The 24,757-nt window shown below is 34.2% G+C and overlaps 5 protein-coding genes and 1 long non-coding RNA gene across 7 annotated transcripts; 4 read left to right on the plus strand and 2 right to left on the minus strand.

The window, feature by feature from the left end:
* Nucleotides 1-689: 689 nt before the first annotated feature.
* On the plus strand, nucleotides 690-3,261 carry LOC114398259 (cytochrome b-c1 complex subunit 9-like). The gene is made up of 3 exons (XM_028360438.1): nucleotides 690-959; nucleotides 1,047-1,094; nucleotides 2,967-3,261. The coding sequence occupies exons 1-3, from the start codon at nucleotides 840-842 to the stop codon at nucleotides 3,012-3,014; spliced, it is 216 nt and encodes a 71-aa protein (XP_028216239.1). The 5' UTR covers nucleotides 690-839; the 3' UTR covers nucleotides 3,015-3,261.
* A 1,859-nt stretch (nucleotides 3,262-5,120) lies between these two features.
* On the plus strand, nucleotides 5,121-9,738 carry LOC114398442 (60S ribosomal protein L10a). Of its 2 annotated transcripts, XM_028360636.1 has the most exons (6): nucleotides 5,121-5,215; nucleotides 5,292-5,333; nucleotides 5,456-5,675; nucleotides 6,019-6,184; nucleotides 8,703-8,908; nucleotides 9,427-9,738. In XM_028360636.1, the coding sequence occupies exons 2-6, from the start codon at nucleotides 5,329-5,331 to the stop codon at nucleotides 9,478-9,480; spliced, it is 651 nt and encodes a 216-aa protein (XP_028216437.1). In that variant the 5' UTR covers nucleotides 5,121-5,215; nucleotides 5,292-5,328; the 3' UTR covers nucleotides 9,481-9,738. The 2 variants fall into 2 exon arrangements, with proteins under 2 accessions (XP_028216437.1, XP_028216438.1); XM_028360637.1 differs by having other exon boundaries at nucleotides 5,183-5,333.
* A 676-nt stretch (nucleotides 9,739-10,414) lies between these two features.
* On the minus strand, nucleotides 10,415-10,896 carry LOC114398983. Its single transcript, XR_003663628.1, has 2 exons — nucleotides 10,789-10,896; nucleotides 10,415-10,682 (listed from the first exon to the last, which is right to left on the minus strand). It is a non-coding gene; the product is annotated as an uncharacterized LOC114398983 (long non-coding RNA).
* A 262-nt stretch (nucleotides 10,897-11,158) lies between these two features.
* On the plus strand, nucleotides 11,159-11,931 carry LOC114398981 (glucosamine 6-phosphate N-acetyltransferase-like). The gene is made up of 2 exons (XM_028361078.1): nucleotides 11,159-11,282; nucleotides 11,362-11,931. The coding sequence occupies exon 2, from the start codon at nucleotides 11,370-11,372 to the stop codon at nucleotides 11,832-11,834; it is 465 nt and encodes a 154-aa protein (XP_028216879.1). The 5' UTR covers nucleotides 11,159-11,282; nucleotides 11,362-11,369; the 3' UTR covers nucleotides 11,835-11,931.
* A 3,356-nt stretch (nucleotides 11,932-15,287) lies between these two features.
* Nucleotides 15,288-18,765, plus strand: LOC114399081 (heme-binding-like protein At3g10130, chloroplastic). Its single transcript, XM_028361185.1, has 8 exons — nucleotides 15,288-15,668; nucleotides 15,768-15,854; nucleotides 15,953-16,023; nucleotides 16,583-16,684; nucleotides 16,831-16,935; nucleotides 17,762-17,897; nucleotides 18,339-18,448; nucleotides 18,543-18,765. Exons 1-8 carry the CDS (start codon nucleotides 15,443-15,445, stop codon nucleotides 18,615-18,617), a joined length of 912 nt encoding a protein of 303 aa, XP_028216986.1. The 5' UTR covers nucleotides 15,288-15,442; the 3' UTR covers nucleotides 18,618-18,765.
* Nucleotides 18,766-22,549: 3,784 nt separating this feature from the next.
* Nucleotides 22,550-23,254, minus strand: LOC114399425. Its single transcript, XM_028361609.1, has one exon. The coding sequence runs from the start codon at nucleotides 23,157-23,159 to the stop codon at nucleotides 22,692-22,694; it is 468 nt and encodes a 155-aa protein (XP_028217410.1). The 5' UTR covers nucleotides 23,160-23,254; the 3' UTR covers nucleotides 22,550-22,691.
* Between the last annotated feature and the right edge of the window lie 1,503 nt (nucleotides 23,255-24,757).

Consider the following 24,757-nt stretch of genomic DNA (forward strand, 5'->3'; position numbering starts at 1 on the left):
GGGTAGTCAATTAAGTATTAGCACACCAACTCTGAGTTTTAATCGCAGTCAATTTTTAAATTAGTATTTACGGCTATATACTATTTTATTCTTAATCAATAATAAAATTGATCCGTTACATCTTTCTTGAAATATTTGGGTTGTTGTGAAAAACTAAATTGATAGTATATAACAAGATTTGATGTATTTTTCTCTAATTTTTTAGTATTAAATATTCTCAGTATATTAAATTTTTCATACAATACTTATTATTTGAAGTGTATATAATATGATAGATAAGTAAAAATATTAGTTTGTAGGTTTTAACATAATTATACATACAAAATTAAATTATAAAATTCTGAAAATAAATGTTGCAAAAGGATGTAAGAGGAGAGAGAATGAGAAGCCACATTATTTTCTCTCAATAAAATGATTATTTTTTTATCTAAATTCTTAAGGTCATCATGATTAATCTAAAGTTAAAAAAAATAAACAAAATTTCATTTAAAATTATCTCAGTCTAAGATTAAATTTGAATATATTATTCAAATAATTTAATCATAATTTTAACATATTAATAATTTATTTTCAATCAGTTGAGTAATAAAATGATTCACTTGATATAAACCAAACAAAATAAATAAAATGACAGTTTTTTTTCCCATAAACGTGGAAGTTGGATTCTGTGAAGGATAAAGCCCAGCCCATTAAGAGCGAAGTGGGCCCGTAAAGTCCGTGTAAAGCGGTGATCTATTCCGAAATTCCGATCTTAGTTTGCGTTTGGCGTAGGTGGAAGAAGAAGAGAAAAGAGAGAGAAGGGTAAGGTAACCCTAGAGTGGTGAATCGAATCTGCAAAGATGGAAGCTGTTTCTCGAAGAAGAGGTGGAGGCATTTTCGAAAGCCTCTACAAGGTCGTTATGCGTCGCAACTCTGTCTACGTTACCTTCGTCATCGCTGGCGCCTTCCTCGGAGAACGGGTCCATCCTTTTTTGCCTTTTCCTTTTTTCCTCTTATTTCAGTTTAGGTTATTACTTTTGCTAAGAGATTACCGTTATTGGTTGCAGGCTGTAGATTATGGAGTCCACAAGCTCTGGGAGGCTAATAATGTTGGGGTAATAAACCTTCTCGGCTCTATGCTTAATTTAAACAATCTATCTATCCATTTTATGATGCATGCAATGTCATATGCTGTTAGTTTTCTCAGAAAATAGATTTGACTGCTCAAATTGAATTCATGCTTTAGTTGGATTGGATGTTGTATTCTTCATGTTGATGCTTGTTTTAAGATCTTTACATTGTATCACTTTTAAAGGGATCAAACTTCTAATGTTTCTGCTGTTTTAATTGCTATGATAGGTTGTCCATGATATTTTTACAATTTCTTATTTAATTTATTTATAGCTGCGGTTTTGAATAGATCTCTTATGGGATGACTGCTTTTTATTTGACTGCTTCATAATGTTTGCTATCTTGCCAAGTTCTATTCAAAGAATTATAAATATATAATACTTGGGTATTGTCTCTCATTAGGTGGCGCCTAGTGCCTACGTTCCTTGTTTCCCACTGTTTTATGCTACTTCTTCATCTTGTGGCTGTTTTATTCAGTGGCAATTTGCAAATAGTTTAACATCCCTTTTGCATGAGCCGCCATCTTGTTTGCAGATAATGCAAATTTGACACATCATAGTTTTGCTTGCGCCAATCAGTATCAATTGTTTTGTTTAAGTTTTGTCAAAAAAATTATCATTTTTTATCTTTACTGTTCTCTGGTTGCCTGCTGCCCCAAAAGAAAAGCTGCAGAAGAAAATATGGTTCTTTTTCTTAAATATGACTAAACACACACACACACTTTCTCTCTCGTACACCTAGAGGCAGCCCTTTCTCTTTTCATTTGCCTTGTCCTGAGAGCTCAATTATCAAGAAGGGCCACAGGTTGGTCTTCACTGGCAATTGTGATGTGTCTCACCTCACTAGCTAGTTCTTTCATATGTCTTCTCTCTGTCACTTGTTGGTAATCTTGCTTTCATTAACCTCCTTAACAAAAGGGCAAAAAGTTGTGGTAATCGGTAATCCATTTGTCAAAATAAGGTAGCATTTGATAGACAGGCTTGAATAGGATGGGAACATAACATATGACTTTTATTTCATGTTTGGTACAATTTGGAAATTATAGAAGTTGGAACAAACATGAGGTTGGAAAATGGTACATTCTGGTTCTGTTGAAAAGTATGGAACCAAGGAGAAAGGAACAGAATAGGATGTTCCATTTGGTTTTGTTTGTGAAGCAAATGCTACAGAATTGCTCTGGTATTCATTATTATTGTTTGAAACAATCAAACATAGAGTACAAAGCCTGTTGTTGATTAGGGGTAAAAGATAAAATATATGCTGTGGTTGATATTCTGTTAATGGGAATGAGTGTTGCCATTCCCTTGTGTCCATTGTCACTCCCTTTGTTAATGAAACTAGTAGTTTAAAGAATTTATATAAAATTTAATTAAATAAGAGTGGTAATGGCAATAGACATTTACTCTGTTTTGCGAGGCTTATCTTTTTTGATAGTTACGAGGGAGGAGTACAAAACGACTGAGGTAGAGAAAATTCTGCAGTGCACTTACTAACTAGTTGACTCTGTGAGTACATGTTTGGTGCATGTGCCCATTTTTATATTTTCATTTTTTTATTATGAATACTCACCATTTCTGACTTTTAAATGTTTTTCTTTGCCTCATTTATACCTTGCTGTAGTTAGTTATAATTCATAATCTCCACTTAAAAATAGATGGGATGTCTAATTATGGGCAATTTTGCACTGTCAATCCCATGTATGCTAGTAGACAAGTATTTATTGGTTTGTGTTAACAACAATTGCCAACCATCAATTTTAAGGATTTTGGTTTTTATGATGGTCCTATGATTGCTTTCTCCTTAAGCTTTTTATTATTTTACCATTGATCTATAATTAATTATATTTTCTTCTGCAGAAACGATATGAAGACATTCCTGTGCTAGGGCAAAGGCAGTCAGAATAGTGACCAGCTTGTTAGCCATTTTGAAGTTTTATTATTTTCATGAAAATTTGAAGTGATTAAGAGCTGGAAGCAGTTTCCATTTCTACAATAAATACCATATGCTTGTCTCTTTCAGGCTTAACTCTTATGCGTGGTTTCATTTACTGGCCATTGGAAATATTAAATATTGAACCATTGCAGAATTCTGTACTTTTTTGAAACGATTATTTGGAATCATTGATTATGCAAATCGCGGACTTTCTAGTTAGCCTATTCTCTGAAAGTTTAAAGTTTAAATACGGAAGATTATTAATGCCAGCTCTTGCCGCTGTTCACGGAGTTCATTGTGATCAATATGCAAGTAATGTAAAGAAAAAAATGAAGACTGATAAGCTTCTTTAACATTAGCATAAGAAATGCTGATACTTGGCAACGAAAAATGAGAAAAATATGAATATGATAAAAAAATTTGGTCTCTAGTTTCAAATATTTTTCTTTTGCACAAATATATAAATGAGAAAAATATTTTTGGTCTCAGAAAAAAAGTATAATTTAAGCCCCTCTAAATATATTAAAATTCAGTTGTAGTTTCTCTCAGATGTACAAATTCGTGCAGTTCCTTTGATGTGGCATCATTAGGCCACATAAAACGAAAATGACACATGGAGGACAATGTCGGATCAATCCATTAGCTATAGTAACATTTAACATATATTATATGGACACACAAAAATAAGTTTATTTTCAAAATGGGAGATTAAAAGCTTAATTTTAAGATAAAAAAATGTTACATATTGAAAGTGTAAAAATTTTTATACATACATCTAATAATAATTCATCATATATGAGTTTATTAGTTTTAAAAATGATTGGTGATTGGATGAAAATATATAAGCATTAAATCCTTACAATAATAAGTTTAAATGAACTAAAAACTTTATTTTGTATTAATGGTCCCAATTGAAAATAAAATTTTATTCTAAATTGGTTAAAGTATGTTTTTGGTCTCTGATATATATTTGTTTTTGACATCTAATTCTTATTAAATTTTTTCTTTAAATTGGGTTCCTAATATATTAAATTTTTTTTGTCCAACATCATTGCCGTTAGTCGAGATTCGTTATCTGCTTACGTGACTATTAACCAGACACATAGACATGCGACATGTGGTGTCACGTGTACTCGTTGCCTAAATAGGATTACACGTAAGATTTTGTTTTAAAAAATTTTAAAAGTAAATACGACGTAAACCCAAAATTGAACCCAAACCTAAACCCGAACTAAAAATCATTTCGGTTATATCCGATTTGCTCCACCCTTTTTCTCTCATAATCGAACCCATCATCCCCACATATCCCTCCACCCATTTCAATCTCCCACGACGACATCGAGGCTATGTCGAGAGAAACTGGGGGCGAGACACTTTCTAAGAATGAGATCTAAGTTAGAGCGAGCCAACTCAATGGCATGACTCGGGTGGAGCTATATTCCTGAATTGCGGAGGTGGGTTATGACTTTTTTTGAGAGCGTAGAGAATGAGTGAAAACCAAGTGGTTTGGTGGTGGGACTGATTTGGGTGGGTATTGTGGTGTTGGAGGCTGTGGTGATCTCTAGGGAGGAAGGAGGCGACAATGCGGTCATGGTAAATCGCATTTGAAGACGGATGGAGATGGTGGCTACAAGTTGCGACACCAAGTTCGTGCACATGAACGAGGACATGATGGCAATGTGAGATGATGGTACTGTTTGCACACCATGTTCGCATCGTGGTGGTGTGCTTGGCGTTGCAATATGTGATTTGGTGGTGGGGGTCCTTGTTCGGTGGTGGCAGTGGTGCATGGAGAGGTTACAAAAAAGAGAAAGAAGAGCTTGCAAAAATGATGTCATTTTTAATTATTTTTTTAAAAAAATTTTCTTATGTAATCTCATTTAGGCAAAAAATACACATGATATTACACTTCACATGCCTCCGTGTCTAAGCCACGCAAGTAGATAATCGACTAATAAAGTTTTTAAAATATTAGAAATCCGATTAAAAATAAATTTATTAGGAATTAAGTGACAAAATATATATATATATATATATATATATATATATATATATATATATATATATATATGATGAAACAAAAATATATTTAAGTTATTTTAAATTTTATGGAGATGTTTAGGGTTTTTATGAACCCCGTCGCTCAGTAATTGTACCCGGATAGGCGGCTAAGGTAGGTTCGCTTTGGCACTCTTACTATCTTTCAACGCCATTTGCCATTTTGTTATAATCGTCGCTTCTGTTTTCAGAATAATAATCTGAGACGACCAACCTCAGCCTCTTACCATGAGGTGCTTCAATTCCCCCTTTTTCATATCCATTTTTTTCCCTTGAGCAATGCACTATCATTTACGATTCTGAAATTTTCTTGACAATGTTAATATTCATTGTGTTTTTTTTTTTTCCGTGACAGTAAGCTACAAAGTGATGCACTGAGAGAGGCAATTTCCCAGGTGGTGAGTAATTCAAAGGAGAAAAATCGTAAATTCACCGAGACTATTGAGCTGCAAATTGGATTGAAGAACTATGATCCTCAGAAAGATAAGCGTTTCAGTGGTTCTGTTAAGCTTCCGCATATTCCTCGCCCTAAGATGAAAATCTGCATGCTCGGTGATGCTCAGCACGTTGAAGAGGTTCATATTCTTCTAACTATAATATATATATGCCTTTACTATAATATTCATGCGACAGTTTTGTTTCAAATGGATTTTTTTAATTCAAGTTTAAATTTTTATGCTTTCTCAATGCTGTTAAGTGTTAACCAATCAGAAATCATCCCAGACATTTTAAAGTAATTATTGTAAAAATCAATAAACTTATTATACATGATAATTTGTGATTTGTGATTCGATGGCAGTGGAAAAAATCATGTGCATTCTAATTAAATTCTTATTCAACAAAGAAAGCTTACTCTGGAGTGTTGTGGAGTTCTTGTGACTTACATGATGTTAGTGTTACTGACATGTATGTACACAGGCGGAAAAAATTGGGCTGGACTACATGGATGTGGAAGCACTGAAGAAACTCAATAAAAACAAAAAACTTGTGAAGAAGCTTGCCAAGAAATATCATGTTTTTCTAGCTTCTGAAGCAGTCATCAAGCAAATTCCTCGTCTTTTGGGGCCTGGTTTAAATAAGGCAGGCAAGTTGATTGCCTTGCTATTTGCTCTTGTTTGGTTCTGCGTAAAATATGTGAGTTCTCAAACCAAATAATGTCAATAAGAGAAATACCGCAGAAGCTATAAACTGTAGCTTCTGTTGTGACACACGCCCGATTGGGTAAAACAATCAAATAGAACAGTTTCAGTGTTTCCTGTTTGTGTTCTTAGCTTGGTTCCAGAACTTTCCTTCACTTATCTTGAAGAAACGGTGTTTCTTTTGGCTTCTTTGGTTGTCTTTTATGATATGCATTGGGATTTAGGGAGAACTTATTGATCACATTCTCTGTATTTATATCCCTGCAACTTTGTCAAGAGTAGACGAATATTGCACTGATGATAATACTAAGGACAGGTGAATCCTCAAAAATAAAAACAATTCAGCTTTCAACCTTGGAAATTTATGTTGATTAAAAGTTTTGATTGCCTATCCTTAAGTTGCAGAATGTCCACTAATGGATTCTTTGTTTATTATTTTTGCCTTGTAATTTCTTACAATTGTGAAGGTGTTAGGATATAAGGAGAAGGAAGAGTTAATTAATATAGTTAGACTACTAACGAGTGAGTTAGTTAGTTAGTTAGAGGAGTTTATTAGATATAAATAGAGGAAGAAGGATAGGAGAGAGCGGGATCTTATCATTTGTAGATTGAGCATTAGCTCTTTGTGAATGGAGAGTTCCTTTGTGAAGGGAAACCCTTGGAGGAGAGTTTTTCTCCTATTTTCTGTCTTTTTCTTACTAGTCAATAAAATCTTTTATTTTCTTCCTCATTTCAATTCTTGGTTCCTAACAAATTGGTCCGACCTGCCGGATCTTCAAGGGGAAGCTAGTGTTAGAGATGGAGGAAGCGCAAATTTGGGCTAAGAAGGTGGAGCTGCCAGCGTTCATAGGAACATACCCAATTGGTTGGATTGCTAGGACTGAAAAATTCTTTGAGGTACAAGAAATTCCTTCGTTCCATAAGCTGCAATATGCATTCATGAGCATGAAGGGTGCTGCGACACATTGGTTCTACATTTGGAGCCAAAACAACCCAGATTCAGATTGGGAGTCATTTTCCACACCTTTGATCAAAAGATTCGGAGATCGCCATGGTAACCACATCTTTGAAAGATTGAGTATCTTGAAGCAAGAAAAGCCAACTGAAACAGAAACCCACATCAAAAAATGGGAGACTTCCACAAAGTTCTTGAAAGGGAGGACCAACATTTCAGAGTGGAAACACATGTTGTGCAAGATATTGAATGAAGAAGTTGATTCACATGCTTCTCAACAAGACAAAAATAGCATGGAGGGAAGTGGGTCAGAATTCAGTGAAGCAAAGGCTAGTTCTTGGGCAAGAAAGGTGGAACTACCCAGCTTTGATAGAAGCATAGAAGGGGGAACTGATTTGAAGGGTAGCAGTTTTGAGTGTGACAATGACCCATTGCAGTTCTTGAAATCAGAAAACAAAAGTAAAGAAGTTCAGTAATCAAGAACCACTCCCTTTGTGGTGGAGAAGAAACCAAAAATGATTAAGCAAAGTTAGCAAGAGAAAAAAAGATTGAAAAGGTTATGGAGGAAGAAGTTGATCCATTGATAAAGAGGGAGAAGCACAAGGAAAATGGAGTGACGAATGTGGGCTGCGAAGACGATTTTCTTGATAACCCAATTACAGATTTGATCAAGAAGGAAGTCGAAACTGGTGATTCAACCAAGCCACATTGTTTTCAAGATTCAGATTTCCATAAAAAGATTGTTATTGTGAAACAAAAATCATTCATGAAGGTGGTTGGAACAACAATGGTGCTGGAATCTTGGAATGTCAACTTGTTGGATGAGCCTTTAGCATTAAATTTTGTTGCATCTATGGCTGACAGCTTAGCCATGGAGCTAAGGCAGAAGGAATGTACTAAGCCAGTCAAGCTGATTAAAGTTATATGGAGTCCACCCTTGTTCCTCCCACCACCGAAGCCACCAGACCTCAGTTTGCATGCAGGGGCAGTGGGTCGTTCCTAGTTAAGCTACAAGGGGTGCAATTGTCTTCCAGCAATCAAACAAAACTTTAGGAAGTTTCAGTGTGCAATTCCAGTTTTCAGATTCCAACCTTGAGGACAAGGTTGATTTTTAAGAGAGATGTATTGTTAGGATATAAGGAGAAGGAAGAGTTAGTTAATATAGTTAGACTACTAATGGGTTAGTTAGTTAGTTAGAGGGGTTTATTAGATATAAATAGAGGAAGAAGGATAGGAGAGAGGGAGATCTTATCATTTGTAGATTGAATTGTGAAAGGAGAAATCCTTTGTGAAGGGGAAACCCTTGGAGGAGAGTTTTCTCTCCTATTTTCTATTCTTTTCTTACTAGTCAATAAAATCTTTTATTTTCTTCCCCATTTCAATTTTTGGTTCCTAACAGAAGGTTGCATATTAATGTGGCTGTGATGGTTGAAACTTCAGTTCTTGTACTTTTTGATTGATACCCTATTGTTTATCTGCTATATGACTGTATGAGCACATGAATGCAGGTAAATTTCCAACATTAGTGACTCATCAGGAGTCCTTGGAGTCAAAAGTTAATGAAACAAAGGCAATGGTGAAGTTTCAACTTAAGAAAGTTCTTTGTATGGGTGTTGCCGTTGGAAATTGCACAATGGAGGAGAAACAGATATTCCAGAATGTACAACTCAGTGTCAATTTCCTTGTTTCATTATTGAAGAAAAACTGGCAAAACGTAAGTTTGAAGTCCTTGAATTACAATTTTAAATATTTGGGTACTAAAGTCTTAAGATTCCAAATTATCCCATTTTGATCTACTTTTACCTATTTTCCATTCACTCAGCATAAAGAGACCATAAATGTAAGACAATGAATCATGGTGTGGTGGTTTGTATTTATCGCAGCATGTTCAACTTGTGCTATCTATAACTAACATGAACATATTTAAAAGTGTTCTATTACTGCTAATTTAGCGAGAGTTCTGCCAAATTAAAGTAGTAGGTTAAAGCTTTTGTTTGTGATAGTAGTTTCTTTCAAAAGGTCCATCAGTTTGACAAAAATCCACTGAAAGAATGAAGTAACAATTTGATTGAGCCCCAAGGCTCTAACTACTGGAATGACCGATATGATTCTTGTGGTTGTAAAGAATCTTCTTGAAACCTTGACCTATTTTCGGTAAACATTTTGGTTGTTTGGTTGATTATCATTTTTAGCCATGTATGTCTAATTCTGTTTTTGTTTGCATGTAAACAGGTGAGGTGCTTATACCTGAAGAGTACTATGGGGAGCGCAATCCGCGTATTTTAAATTCATATATATCTTCCATTTAAATATAATCATGGGCGAAGCCTCTTATGTTATGGACATGTAAGCGAGACATTATTGGTGACTGTCGATGCCTTTTCTTTGGCTTTTTTCATATTCTTTTGACGTCAATTTTGATGTCTTGAAAAAAATTACCAGTACCTTGTTCATTTGGTTTTTATTTGGTGTGCTTGCTTTGCTATTAACATTTGATAGGACACGTGGGTGGCTTTATGAATTGCTTTGCAATGTTCATACCAAGTAGCCACCACTTATACTCATTCAATTTTATTTATTGGACGCTAAACCTGGAAACTAAGGTAAAAAAGCCGAGTTTAACATAGCTTCGATTTGGTACACTTACGATATTGACTTTCATACAACCAACTACAGTGTATCTGCTAATGACGAGGCCCTTTAACCCGTTACAGTTCTTTGATACATATTGGCAGCTATGCTTATTAGTTAAATTCTAGAAAAGAAATGTTGGGTGAGTTATGGGATTTCACAAGAAAAGTGGATCTTAGTTTTTTTTTATCGAGACTGATAAGAAATTCACCAAATAATAAAATTTGCCCAAATGAGTGTATTCTTAGCACAATAGCACTATTCTATTAAAATATAATTTATTATGAAATGCTTCAAGCTAAACGATAAATAAATGGATTAACACAGTGAGTTTATCTTGTTATTCAACAAGTTAATATGAAATTACGTCCAATTTCTTAAAAGAGATTCTTGTCCGCTGCTAAAATTATGTTCTATATCATCAACTGTACGTGCCAAGTCTTTCTGGTTTACGGAATGAATCTGCCCAACTCATCTCCATTATTACATGGCATCAAACAAGGAACCAGTTATTGCTGCAAATTGTAAATCTCATTTGCATGTCTTATTTTAAATCTGAGGTAACAAGCTCCAAGGTAATAAATCAGACTAGACAAAAGTGCCCGATAATTTAATACCAGTACGATTCATCTTTACATTAATATCACAATACAAGAAATACATTTTATCTTCAGTTCAATCTATCGCCTTCTGTGGTATAAAAATCATGTTTTCACGATGCAATCTAGTTCTAAAGGACCGATTTGTATGAGCAGTGGTGGAGGGTCGGAAGAGGCTAGCAAGATAACTAATTATTGTTTCACCATGAAGGAAATTTTACAATTGCAGCCCCCAACTACACTGGGGTTTTCGGTCACCTGCAAATGAAAACAGAAACTAACTGTAATTAAATTTATACTCTGTTACATGCCTTAAGAATGCTATTCAATCTCGTCCCAAGAGTAGTTGGACCCATTTCAATACCATTAGGTTTGCACAAAATGTATTCTGCACACAGAGGCAAGACCTCTTTCTCTAACAAAAAGGATGCCATGAAACATAAAAAGACAACACATAGTTGTGGAATTATGTAAGAGAAGCTTTTCTGCTAAATCCCAAACGGAAGTTAACAAACTCGAACGCAGTTTTCAGTCATGTGAAGGGGCTCCAAGTGAGAATCAGAAGAAGAAGACGTGACATGGTGAACTACAGAAGAAGAAGAAAACGAAGAATTGGTGCTAAGCCTCAATCCCGCTGCCAATGGCGGCGCCAGGCATCGAATTAGCGACCTCTGCATCTCTCTCTGAACAACCATTCGTTTTTTTTTACAGACACACGGTTTAGATTCTGCCACGTCATCAAATCAGGACCAACGGTTCACAATTTACCAACCGCTCCAAAATAAAAATTGAGGAATAGCTGTTTCGCTCGCAGCGATAAGCAGAGACATTGTTCGAATATTGGAATCAAAGCAAAGCGTAAGAACATGAAATATCTCTGCATCGATGAATCTCTCTTTGATTACAATTAGTTTCAGTTTTAATTTTCTGATTGCAGAGGAGAAGATGGAAAACAGTGAGGAGCAACAAAAGTACAGAGTCCGGAAATTGGAGATCTCGGACAAGGGCAAAGGCTTCATCGAGTTACTGCAACAACTCAGCGTTTGCGATTCCGTCTCCGACAAGGAATTCGAGGATCGATTTCGAGACCTGGATGTTCTCGGCGATGACCACGTGATCGGCGTGATCGAAGACGAGGCTTCCGGAAAGATCATTGCGACCGGGAGCGTGTTTATCGAGAAGAAGTTTTTGAGAAATTGCGGCAAAGTTGGGCATATTGAGGATGTTGTTGTGGATTCTAGCATTCGCGGGAAGCATTTGGGAAAGAGAATCATCAAGTTCCTCACGGAGCATGCGCGTTCAATGGGATGCTACAAGGTGATTCTTGATTGCAGCGTCGAGAACAAGGCGTTCTACGAGAAATGTGGCTTCCAGCAGAAATCTGTTCAGATGGCTATGTATTTTCCTTGAGCATTAGTTTTTTTTTTTACACTTTGTTTCCTATTGCTTATGAATATTTTCCTAACGTCAGTATGATCCATCTATGAGTACGTCCGTTTTCCTTTCATTTTCCAGCTTTTACCATGCGATTTGACTTTTGAGTAGCTTCTTGTTGGAGTAATTTATTTTGGCCCTTTTTGAAAAAATAGTAAAAAAAAAATTATATGTACTTCCAACTACACGATAGTCCATGAAAGCAAAACTGATTCTGATTCTGATTCTGGTTGATACATGTTTCATTTTGTGTATGAAAAGAAAAAAAATCACTGAAAGGTGTTTCTCCTGTATCCTGTAGGTTGCAAGAGCAATGCTATCGATGCATATTTCAATGTTTGTTAAAATTTATTTAAAATTTCATTACTTGTTTAATGCTATGTTTTTACTTATAATTTTTAATAAATAATAATGTGTATTAAAATACTTTGTTAAAATATATTACTATTTGTTCTCATGTAAATGGTAGGGTCTAGACCAAAAATGAGCTGTCAAAAAAATATATTACACTAACTATATCTGGAGATCTATTTGTTTAATATAATCTGCAAATTTAATTATGAGTTTAGAAATTTATATTATTACATGCTTATCATCTACAATCATATAGATGCAAAGATACAACAAAATCACATTCGTGCTCATTCACTTCTAGTTCAGAGCGCTGAAGAAACTTTTCAAAGCCGTTAGTCACATTCTCAATCATCATAACTAGCATTTTTTTTTTTTCTGTTCCTTTAAATACAAGCAAATTAGTGCTTACAGCACAAGCTAACTAAATTTTTCAGTAAAACTTGTACATATATTGGTAAATCTCTTTTTGGAGGGGGGGCTCTCCTAATCCATTTGCAAGTCCCTGATAAAACTACGCATTACAAAGTACAAACTGAAGCTACTGCATCTTAACAAACGAACTTCTAGTAATACATTTATTCCACAGCATTATGGCAGTTCATGGAATGGAATCCTAACTTCGTGAAGGAAAATCTTTGCTCTATTGGCAGAAATCTCATCGAGGAGATTGCAGGATCGAGCTTAATTTTCACCTGGGCCACATCTAATGCAACCAAAGAGGACAGCATGGACTATGGCGGCTGCATTGATGGAAACAAGAAATGAGCTTAAGCAGCTGCTTTTACAGGATTTGTCTCCTCTAAAGTAAAATGTGTACTTTTAAAAAATAAAGTACAAAGTTATAACTTACATCCATTGATTTAAAAACTAACAGAATAATACAAACAGTTTTGTTGTTTGTTATATACTTATATATGTTCTTGTATCTTATCATAATTTCAACTGTTATAATTTTTCAATCAACAATTATAACTCGACAATTTATCTTTAGAACACACTAGCAGAGTCAAATCTGACATCCCAATACCATTGCAAATCAAACAATGAAGTGACATAAAACAACACAATTTGAACTATACATATTGACGATTTTAAAGCAAGGCCAGAAACTCACGAGAATCTAAAGCATAAAAAAAGGTCAAACCTAAGAAATAATGTAGGTATACATCATTAAAAAGGTAATTATGGACTATCAATCAAACCAAAACAGCAACATAAGATTGAATTGCAAGATGTTGAAGAATCCAGATTGCATTAAAACACGTTTGTTTGTGGATAACAAACAAACTCTCCTAAAAACCAAGCAAATAGGTAAGGAAATGCCTTAATTATAATCGAGTATCAAATTATTTCTGATCTATCAAATGCTTCTCTTGCAATAAAGATAAAACCATTAAAATACACTGTCATGGTATTTAGTCATACATCCTGCTGTGTAATTTTTGGGATGCTATGTTTCTGGTAATAAAGATAAAATGGTAAAGCCAAACTGTGACGTAAAATGAGCGGAACCAAACTGTGACGTAAAATGAGCGGAACCTACAGGGATACTTCATGGCATGGTTTCACTAATAAAATACTGTCATCATACAAACTATCTATACTTTCTCTTTTCCTTCCGTGAACAACATCCAATGCCTTTTTCTGGTACCTCAAATACATCTCAATATTTATTGGATAAAAAATATATACAACACTTTGATTTGTCAAAACACATGAAAATGTGCCAAGAAGATATACAAACAAGAGGTTGAAAATTAAGCAATTTCTTTAGTATTAGCCCAGAAACAAATAAAGCTGTTTATTTCATGAGAACCAGAAACAAATAGCAATATATATGACTATATGTAACGGGTAAAAAAGCAACTGAGAATTTTCAAATACTTTATGAAACAATGCCTTCAAAATTTCACACAGTACAGTGGGCACTAAATTGGCCATACAAGAGCAAAATTATAACACATTGGCATGTGTTAGGAACCAAGCTTGGGAATGAGAACCACCTAGCTTCGAGGGCTAGGAACCTCCATAGAAGAAGAGGGAGAGAGAGACTAAGGGAGAAACTGCTTTTCTATTTCTGATATTGAAAGCGTAAAATCCATCTACATATATAGCTGTTGTCCAGGGAACAAGGCCCCACAAGCAAAACAGAAAAGATAACAAAATGAAATATCCTAACAACCATATTCCCTTATTCCACTACCTACATATCTTCTAGAAAGCACGATGCTAGTGCGTGCTGTGCACTTCCTTCATGTATTATGCCAGCTACATGGGTCTCATGCTTTTTGCTTCTTACAAACCCTTTACTTCCTGCAGTCCCATATTACTTCCCGCAGTCCCATATTACTATCCCTATCGGCATGCATACCTTCAGGCTCAACAAAGGCACTTCAATTATCCAAATACTCAACAACATTGCTGTCTAGCTTGGTTTGACACTTTAATTTCGACATTCCTTTGTAAAACATCAGGTGGAGCATAGCTCAAATGATATCACTTTTGGTCTTCATCAAGTGGCTGTAGCATAGCTCCAATGGCATCTGTCCAGGTGTTAATCAAGGGACAGTAGCACACTACCAATGAGGCAATGACATGAGACGAGGATTTTCATTGTTTCAATCCCCCACATCTCCATTTCCAACCCCTTATCATTTCAATCCCCCACTATGTTAATTTTAGTTAGAATGAGGATGAAATTGAATAAAAAAAATAAGATAAATTATTAAAATAAATTTTTAAAAAGATAAAAAGGTAAAATAAATTAAAAAATAAGATAAAACACTAAAATAATTTTTTAAAAGATAAAAGATGAAACCAAAAAAGGAAAAATAATACCGAAGAAGAAATAGTTCATCTAACCTTAAATATATTTGTTTTTTATTTGTAAGATACAATAGAAGAATGATTAGTCAAATTATTACAAGAAGATATAATATGATTGTTTTTATAGAGAAATTTGGGTCAACAAATATATTGTATTGTAATTATTTAAATAATTAATATTTTCATTAAAACATTTTCATAAGAGTAGATAATGACAAAATCATGTAGTTGCGGTTCGGGGCAAAGTATCAGAAAACTGTGTACACGTATAAACAGTTTGTGCCGGGAAAAATCATAACGACAAGTGGACCAAATTCGCAGGGAGCAACAGAAATTCAAAACGAAGAAGAAGAAGAAGAAGCTCGTGTCGTACAGTGAAACAAATTCAATTCCCAGAAGGAAACATGTTTACTATTTGCAACCCCTCTTCTCTTTCTCGGCAACCGGGTATCGTGGCTCCGATTCCGGTAAAACCTATCAAACACTCTTCGAATCTCTCTGTCACCAACTCCGCCTCTTCCGGCGAGAGAATCAGCAGTAGCACCAGGCGAAGAACCATTTCACCCTTCGAATCCCGAATCTCACTCATCTTCGCCCTCGCTTCTCAAGCCAACTCTCTCTCCCAGCGACGTAAATGTTTCCCTCCACTGAATTCCAACTCTTGGTGATTTTCTCTCTTGTTCTATTCTATTCTCTCTGCAATTTTCCTAATTAACTTTCGTGCCGCAGTTCTAGCGGACGTGGCTGCCGAGACTGCGAAATACGTGTTTCCGAAGAGATTTGAAAGCCGCAATCTTGAGGAGGCGTTGATGAGTGGTAATTACTAATAAGTATTTAACATACAGATTTCTGTTAATTTCTTCCTTTTAATTGCGTAATTAATTAATTGTTTCTGTGTTGGAGCTTGGTTACAGTTCCGGACCTTGAGACTGTCGACTTCAAAGTTCTGAGCAGAATGGACCAGTATGAGATTAGGGAAGTCGAGGTTTGTTCCTTTTATGTAAATTTATATTTATATTTCAATTCACTGGTTTTTAAGGAATAGAGTCATTTCTTGTTATGCTCCACATATTCATGTGCATGTAAGCATAGGTGCTTTCTTTATATATAAATTACGGTTCTGCTAACCATTAACCCCTAAGGTCAATGATTAAGGAATCGATAAATAGAAAGTTTTAATAGAAAGAATAATATTTAATATTGTGAATGCATTCTTCTTGTTGTGACTTCCAATAAGACGTCTCCGTTTATTATTTTTTAACCCTTGCCTTTAGGGCAATGATTTGCCAAACTGTGTAAATTTATTGCATTTAGAGATGGAATGGAACCTATTGTGTGATGTATTATGCTTCTGACATTTAAGGGACTCAGTTTACATGATATTCTTAGGCTTTAGTGTCAATATGCTGTTACCAAATCCTTACATACAAAATACGTACGAGTGAATTACTTGACAGTTCTACTGAATGCTAAGTGCTTGCCGTCACTGACTAACCATCTGGTCTTGGGAATGTCTCCTCTTGATCTGATGATTATCTTTGTAGCCTTACTTTGTGGCAGAGACAACAATGCCTGGGAAGAGTGGGTTTGATTTCAATGGTGCTTCTCGTTCCTTTAATGCTCTAGCTGAGTACCTTTTCGGTAAGGTAGTTATATATTTTAGAATTGAACCACATTCATACATTTTAAAATTTTACTGGGTTGCCTTTGATTGCTGTCCCTTTCTGTTTTCCCCTTCTATTTTGAGAGAAGAGAAAAGTTATAGATGTGAGCTGTTTTGTTCTGATGGTAGAATACAACTAAGGAGAAGATGGAGATGACTACACCTGTTTTCACAAGTAAGAATCAATCTGATGGGGTTAAAATGGACATGACAACTCCTGTGTTAACAACAAAGGTATTATGATTATTTTTCATGGATTTTGTGAAATGTCTCATTTACAATCTCTATCTTATTTATTTTTATATGGATTGCCCACAAGTTTAGTATAACTATATTTTTTTATTTAATATGAATTCGTTTCGGCAAACATAACTGTAGAAACATGCCTTTTCATATCAAGGCACACTTAAACAGCCAAAGCTAAAATACCTGTAGGCGCAACAATTTGATAAAACTATTGTCAATAATGGCAGTGAAATAATTGCACCTATTTTATTTTCATATATGAATTTTTGACCTACTATAGTTCACAATTTAAAAACCATCCTTCTGGAATTCAGGTTTAATTGAAATAAAGCTCTCCTAATGATTCAGCAATGGCTAGACTACCCTGGAATATTTTGTCAGGCCAATTTTCTGTCACGTTATCCAAATAAATAGTTAACACCTGAAAATTCTTTTGAATTCATAGGTTCTTTAACAGATGGGCTAATTAATATGAAAATTGTGAAGTTTAAGCTCTGTCTGAGATTGGGTAAATTGATACCATTCTTCACCTTATGAATCACCTATATCTATCCCAATTAGATGACACAATAACACTATTATTTTCCCTTTTAGGTCATGGGTTCATTTTTCATTGTCTTTTTTCCTTTTGTTTTCTAAATTATGATATACCCAGTGTGCTAGTGTCACTTTGCACTTAACTGTGTGGATTTTGTGAGATTATTTTCTGAAAGTTCTATATTTAATAATTAATACATTTATTTGATTAGGAGCTATTTTTTCAATGTACATTTATAATTTATGATGTTCTAATTTATCAATGATATTATCTTAGATGGAAGATCAAGATAATTGGAAAATGTCTTTTGTCATGCCATCAAAGTATGGTGCTAACTTGCCACTGCCTAAAGATTCCTCTGTGAGGATTAAAGAGGTGCCCAGAAAAATAGTTGCTGTAGTTTCCTTTTCAGGTGGGCTGTTGCCTTGATACTTTTTACAAATAACTTGTATACAAATGTAATTTAATTTCATTTTCGCTTGTCTTTTATTTAGGTTTTATTTGCAGAAAGCCATTACTTCTGTAAATATTTAACTACTGGGAGGAAGCACAAATAATACACAGTTGATTTATTTCAAATTTTAAAATCACATATATTTTTATGTATTTACGCGTGTATGTTCATCTGGATGTGTTCCATTCTTTTTTGTTTTTTGGGTGCATGGATGTGTTGCATTTTTATTTCAATTGAATATTGGTGTGCCTGAGCTTGAATCTTGGTTGGCTAACCATAAAGTTAAAGAGTAAGTTAGACTGCTGTATCTGTATTGCCGCATAAATGGATAAAAGTTTTATTCAAATTTAATTTAAAGTCCTCAATCAAATAAATAATTTTATTTCCTTTATGAATCAGGTTTTGTGAATGATGAAGAAATTAAGCAGCGTGAATTGAAACTACGAGATGCATTAAAAAGTGACAGTCAATTTGAAATTAAAGAGGGAACTTCAGTAGAAGTTGCACAGGTTAGAATCTTAATGCAATCTTGGGGTTAAAGGAAGGTATTCCCGTTAATCCCTTTCTTCTTCAAACGTCACTTACTCTTTTATTTTCTTGCAGTATAATCCACCATTTACTCTTCCATTTCAACGCCGTAATGAAATTGCATTGGAGGTGGAATGGAAAAATAAATAGGAATAATATTAGCTAGTTTACAATCTTTGGGTACTTCTGAATTTCTATCTTTGTTATTGCAAGCTGTAAAAGTTAACCCGTTCAATATCATTACTCGGATTGCAATACAAGATCTTTTGTACTCAATATTGATGCATGTCTTTTAAAATCATTATATATATATATATATATATATATATATATATATATATATATATATATATATATATATATATATATATTAATGAGCCTGGCAATTTTACAGTCAATGATGGAGGATCTACCAATTAATGTATGTTTGCATTGTAAATGTGTTACATAATACAGAAATTACATATGGATTTTTTCAGAGAAGGTAGAAGACCTGTGTCACTAGTAAGATTTCCCCATCTTACTTTTTTTTTTTTGAGAAGGCCATCTTACTTTTTTAGTTATATATTCATACACTTTTGCTTTTATATTTTCTTGCTAAACTTCTCTGGTGGTGTTGAGATGGGGAGGAAGTTGGTCGATGGTTTGACACCTTTGGTTTTCTCCCTTTTGTCGTTACTGTGCTTCTGAACTTGTGTCAAATAGAGGTTTATTCTTCATTGAATTTAGTCCTTGTTGTACTTCTCAGATATTAAGAAGGGCATGTTTTATTGAAATATATAATTCTCCTTCTTGTTCATTTATTCCCTTAAATTTTCTTGATCCTTTTTGGGGCATTAATATTCCTTAAAATGTGGTGAAAACATAAAAAATATAGCTCTATCACACACACACACACACTCACAATGTAGAGAAAAATTATGTTGTGTTTAAATTGTCAAGAACTGTTCCTTAATGCCCTTGCACACAAAATGTTAGATCAGTCTACATAGGATTAAATAGTTTATTACTCAATAAATTATCAAGAACTTTTTGATTTTATTGCTTCATAAAACATGTCATTTAGAATGCTGAAGAGAGACAGTGTTTCTACTAAATCGAATACAACTCCTAAAACGAACGAATTCCATCCAATACTTGGCTATATATAAAGTTGGTGTATTATGTGTAACTCAACATGTCAATTTTCTTATTTTATTCTGGTTCTGTTTTGAGGATGTTAAAACAGAGTGGAAATATACGTGGTGGGCAATGACAAACTTTGTTTCCACTATAAAAGATGGGTATGTTGACATTTATGCTTCTACATTCTTGATTTGGATCTTTCTACAGCAAATATATATATCTGGAAACCAAAAGTTTATTATGCTGTTAATAACTAATACGGAAAGATCCCTACTAGGGGTTAGGCATAGATAGTGGTAAGCAATGTATGCTCCTAGGGAAGGATAAAGGTTTGAGCCCTGAAGATGCTACTAGTGAAGAGGACTAAAGCCATATCGTTCCGTACCTGAAAGGTACCAGTCTTACACCCAAAGGATGCGGGAATACTAGAGAAACCAATAAATAACTAATAGGAAAAGAGTGTGAAATACATCATTATAAGGAATGGCAGTTTACACAAGGCCACGTGTCAGTACGCCTGACAATTGTGTGCTATAATTGAGATTTGATACTTCTGAACTTTAATAGTTCCCGTAGAGTCCTATTAGTTTGTGGATATTATATTGAGAGAAGATTTCTATTCCATTTTTGTCGCTTTTATGAAGGTAGAATATAAGATAATGAAAACTTAAATAGAATGATTGTGTGAAGTTTCCTGGATTTCAGGATATATTCCTCACCTCATGCGTCGTCCTATATCAGTTCGGGAGGGTTGGTGTTAATGTATCTAGTTAACAAATGTTATCACTGTAGCATTTATTGCTGATTTTTTTTTTTAACGATAATACTTTTTTCTAATTAAGAATTGATGATTTGTAATTTCAGCAGCCTATAGCACGGTTATTATGTAGATCTTACAATTTTTTTAAAATTTATTTATTCAAAAAATAAGTACACTTGAAAAAGGAACAGTCCAGACTACAAGCATGCAAGTTCTATTAGCTTACTTGGACTTGAACATTTTATCTCTTATCCTCCCCACTCCCCAAGTAAGTTGGATTATGTCAAAATCGATTGTTCGTTATCCTTCCCCGCTTTTTCCTTTTCGTTTTTGATTTTTTTTATGTTCTTTTATGCCTTGTCACTTCCAACGTATTATAGTATATATGATTCAAACACTTTTATTCATCCTATGAGTTCTACTACCTTTTTGAGTAGGTAATTATTCCTCCCTCAAGGGTCTAATAGGATGACTTTAACAAGATGGTGATTTCAATGGGATTTGAACAACTGCACTGCAAATAAAGTCTACCCAAATAATAACTCAATTGAGCCACACTTATTCACAACAGCAATTTAAAATGCTAAATTTATCCTACCTTTTAGAACGTGGTTCTGTGTCCTCACTTCTGTTAGCTTATTGGTATCGAATCTAAACCTTTCAATTGAACACCCATCATCCCATGCCTAATAAAAGGTTGAGATAGATTAATGTGATACATAAGTAGGAAATTTAGTTAATGCTGTATGGTTCTGATGGTTTCAAATAAGCTTGCAGATCTAAGTGGTAGAGATTAAATCTGATTAAAAATAAAAAAATAACATGCCTATGCTAGAAATGAGAGATCTTACACTTTCAACGAATATAGACGCTTTATCAGTAGTTGACCCGTCTCATCATATTATGTATGGACTACGGAGTACTGGCAATAATGGGAAATTGATCCAATACAATAACAACGAGAGCAGTATAGCAACACCATTATAATCAGGTTTTCGCCATAAACTCCAGTGTGAATGGCAAACACAATCATATTTTCTCCATTATTTATTCTTTTTCTTGGGAGTTGTATTAGCATTTGAAAAATTCGTGTCAATGCGAACTTTACCTTGTAGGTTGGGTGGTAATAACTAATAAAAAAATAAGAGTGATTTCTAACGAATTAATAATATGTTATTTATATGAATGCAATACGTAAAAAGCAAAATTATTAAATTTTAATTAATATTTATCAAGCATTTTTTTATCAGCTAAAATAATTTAAGTGCTCATATCATTAACTGGAACGGTTTTATTTAAACGCTTGACCATATCATGAGATTAATCACCAAGAGGGAGAGTTTTATTTAATTTTTTTTACAGAAGAGACTAGAGAGAGAATATTATAGACAATGGAAAACAGGTAACAATAAAGCGATCTATAGTTAAACGCAAACATTCATTTTGCTTCATGTAAATGGCCCTATAGGACCTGTTTAAAAAATACTTATGTAAGAATCTCATTTAAAGCGGAGATCCCAAACTGAAGATAACCTTAATTTAAGAAATGAACAACTAAGGGGGGGTTGTTGAGGCTTCACTTGAGCTGTTAATTCTTTTTCAAATTACAGAGATGCGAGATTGTTCATCTTATTTTAAAGCTATAGTAGTTCACAAGCCCGTAAGACTTAAAGTTGCTAACAGAAGCCTACTTACAATAAGGAAACCACTTAGGGTTTGTTTTGGGACAAAATTAAATTATTTCAACAATTTATTATTATTATAATCGTTATAATTAGAATCTCAGTTATTATGGGATCTTACCAGCTGAGTTAAGCCTCAACCTTTTGCGGTCATTTTACTATCTCATAGTCACATATAACGTCTGCATTGCTATTTTTGATGCATGCAATCGTAGGTAACCCCCTTCGCCACATGGATTATATTTAAACAAATAAACAACAGAGGAGTATGATTAACTTATATGGACCCTTATCTATCTCTGTTTCTTCATTGATCATATCTTTCATTTGTTGCTAATATCAATATCAATTAAACGTTATACGATCGATTCTCCATATTAGATAGCAACTATGCTAGACTATTTTTTTTCTCTGTCTCTCTCTCACATTTTTAATGTTCTGGATTACTTGGTGACTTTTTTTTGGTTAGATGTAACGAGAATACAAAGTTAGCCTCGAGCAAAAGATGCCAAAAGTGAAGTCTTAAATTTTGTTTGTTTGTTTTTTTTTTTCTCTTTCTCTAATATATATCTCTTGTTACACTGTATAAAGCAAGCTAGAAAAAGGGAAAATTATAAGCAGGGACAGAGAAAGTGTATTGAAACTTAAAATTTATTGCTACTTTACTTCAGGTATGCTTTCCAACGCTGGTTTCCACCCTTGAGAAACATCCTCACTCTTTTGAGACAAATCTTCAGTACCCTTCTCCTCATGAACTAGAGACAACATCTTACTAACCGAAAACCCTCCATTCTGCAGCATGTTCTGCAGCTGTTGCTTACTAATAACCACCTTAATCCTAACCACGTTACTTTTATGTACATCTTGGACTTCTGGTTCCGCAAACCTCACCTTCTTGTTGGTTTTTGGTGATGGTGGCAGAGGCACTAGGTAATATAACTGCCCTCTAAGCAACTTTGTGTGTGGCTCAAGATGCCGCAGCACTGTGAGTGATTCAGACACTGCATGGCCAGAAAATTGTATCAGAACCTCTTCCACTTTGATGGGTGTTTTGTATTCAAGAACTTTCCCATCGGTTTTCACGATCTTCACAACGTTCTCTTGCAGCACCAAGCAGTTTCCCATGGCTGGCTTTTACTTTAGTGATTGCTTGGAAAGCAAGATGGTAGTTTAGTAGTAGTGCAAAGCAATTTGGTTTTGTGAATGCAAGAAAACGAGCTATGAACCGTGCAATATTTAAACCAAGTGGGTTGTTGGAAATGCCCTCAAGTTGTTTCATATATTACGAAAATACCTTTAGCTTTTTTGTCTTTGTGATCGGATTATATATGTAGCCGGTTAGTATAAGATTACTTTTGTTTAATTAATAATTTTAAATTTTATTAAATATTAAAAATAAGTTTTAATAATTATAATAATATTATCTTATTCAAATAAAATTATCTCTCGTAAAAAAAATTCGTAGTTTGTAAAAAAGAAAGAATAAAGAACAAGTGGGTTGTGACCGACTTTGCTGCACTTGAGCATGTTGTGGATGCGGTGGGACCCTCAAAAGCTCAAGTGGTTGACCACCTGTGCACTATGGATTTTGTTATGTTGACTAAATCCTGTGCCACACAGACTATTTGTTCCTCTGTCATCATACCGTTACATCAAATCAAAACATGCTCATTAAAGTCGGCAACAGTGTTGAAACTTTGAAGCATGCTGCAAAGTTTTCTCCTCTGTTTTGTACCACAGGAATAATGAGCATGTTTATTTTGCTAAAAGAGATGTAGATGCTTATGTCACAACCAGCAAACATGTAGTTACGTAGAAGGGATAATTATCATCGAATGTATACAGCATGTATGGAGCTAACTTTCTCATGTTGCAGTTCTTAAAGCTAGGAGCATTTCGAAAATGCAGGATTAATACAGTTTCTCTAAACAGATGAGTGTTTAGAAGTGACATTTGAGCTTCAATTAATTAAGTTAGGTGAACTCATTTAAAGAAATAAAACTCTATCCGTATTTGTTTTTATCAATTCACAAAACTTGAATTCTAAGCTTAAGAAACTTCAGGTTGCTTACAACTTAGTCTTGAAACACCAAGCATTGATAAAGTAAAACATTATTATGATATGAATAGTTCTGCATTTTCCAATAAATTTGATTAATTTTATTTTAATCTAATCATGAGTCATCCTAGTATAGAGGAAATTAAAGTTAACAACCGGTAACGATTAGTTAATTACATCAAATGGTCCATACGCAATTAATTCATAGCTTTAAATATTCAAATGCAAAAGCTAATGAATGTTATGATTGATCTGTCTTAACATAAAATCGATCCTCATTTCAGAAATGATATTCAAAAAAAGACTATAACCTCTTGTGATAACAGCTCCTCTTGCGTGTGGTGTATAATGCTTAATGCACGTTCAAAAATAGCAACCAGTTCCTATAGAAATGTTGTTTTTTAGTTTTTATTTGCTTTGTTTGGAAACATTGGTATAGGAATCTAAGACAACTTGGGATATATACATTATATTAGCGTCGTTATCTCGACCCATCGCATCATATAACATAGTTTGGTCTTGTGTCATTTTAGGGTAGTGGTGGTCCAGTTAAGAAAAAATAGAACGAAATTAGTCATTGCCAAGCTTTAACACGGTGTAGTTAGCTAGGCTGCAAATGTGACTCCAAGGTTGAGATTTGATTTCTTCTATGTTTGAGAATTGA

Source organism: Glycine soja, chromosome 19 (assembly GCF_004193775.1).
Source record: "Glycine soja cultivar W05 chromosome 19, ASM419377v2, whole genome shotgun sequence".
Taxonomy (NCBI): domain Eukaryota; kingdom Viridiplantae; phylum Streptophyta; class Magnoliopsida; order Fabales; family Fabaceae; genus Glycine; species Glycine soja.

Bases quoted from the DNA above. Each gene is read 5' to 3' on its own strand.
- LOC114399081 (XM_028361185.1), top strand. From the start codon at position 15,443: ATGTTTACTATTTGCAACCCCTCTTCTCTTTCTCGGCAACCGGGTATC. The intron at 15,855-15,952 runs GTAATTACTAAT...GCTTGGTTACAG, and splicing joins TGAGGAGGCGTTGATGAGTG to TTCCGGACCTTGAGACTGTC. The intron at 17,898-18,338 runs GTGGGCTGTTGC...TTTATGAATCAG, and splicing joins TGCTGTAGTTTCCTTTTCAG to GTTTTGTGAATGATGAAGAA.
- LOC114398981 (XM_028361078.1), top strand. From the start codon at position 11,370: ATGGAAAACAGTGAGGAGCAACAAAAGTACAGAGTCCGGAAATTGGAG.
- LOC114399425 (XM_028361609.1), bottom strand. From the start codon at position 23,159: ATGGGAAACTGCTTGGTGCTGCAAGAGAACGTTGTGAAGATCGTGAAA.
- LOC114398259 (XM_028360438.1), top strand. From the start codon at position 840: ATGGAAGCTGTTTCTCGAAGAAGAGGTGGAGGCATTTTCGAAAGCCTC. The intron at 960-1,046 runs GTCCATCCTTTT...TATTGGTTGCAG, and splicing joins GCGCCTTCCTCGGAGAACGG to GCTGTAGATTATGGAGTCCA. The intron at 1,095-2,966 runs GTAATAAACCTT...TTTCTTCTGCAG, and splicing joins GGGAGGCTAATAATGTTGGG to AAACGATATGAAGACATTCC.
- LOC114398442 (XM_028360636.1), top strand. The intron at 5,676-6,018 runs GTTCATATTCTT...GTATGTACACAG, and splicing joins ATGCTCAGCACGTTGAAGAG to GCGGAAAAAATTGGGCTGGA. The intron at 8,909-9,426 runs GTAAGTTTGAAG...GCATGTAAACAG, and splicing joins TGAAGAAAAACTGGCAAAAC to GTGAGGTGCTTATACCTGAA.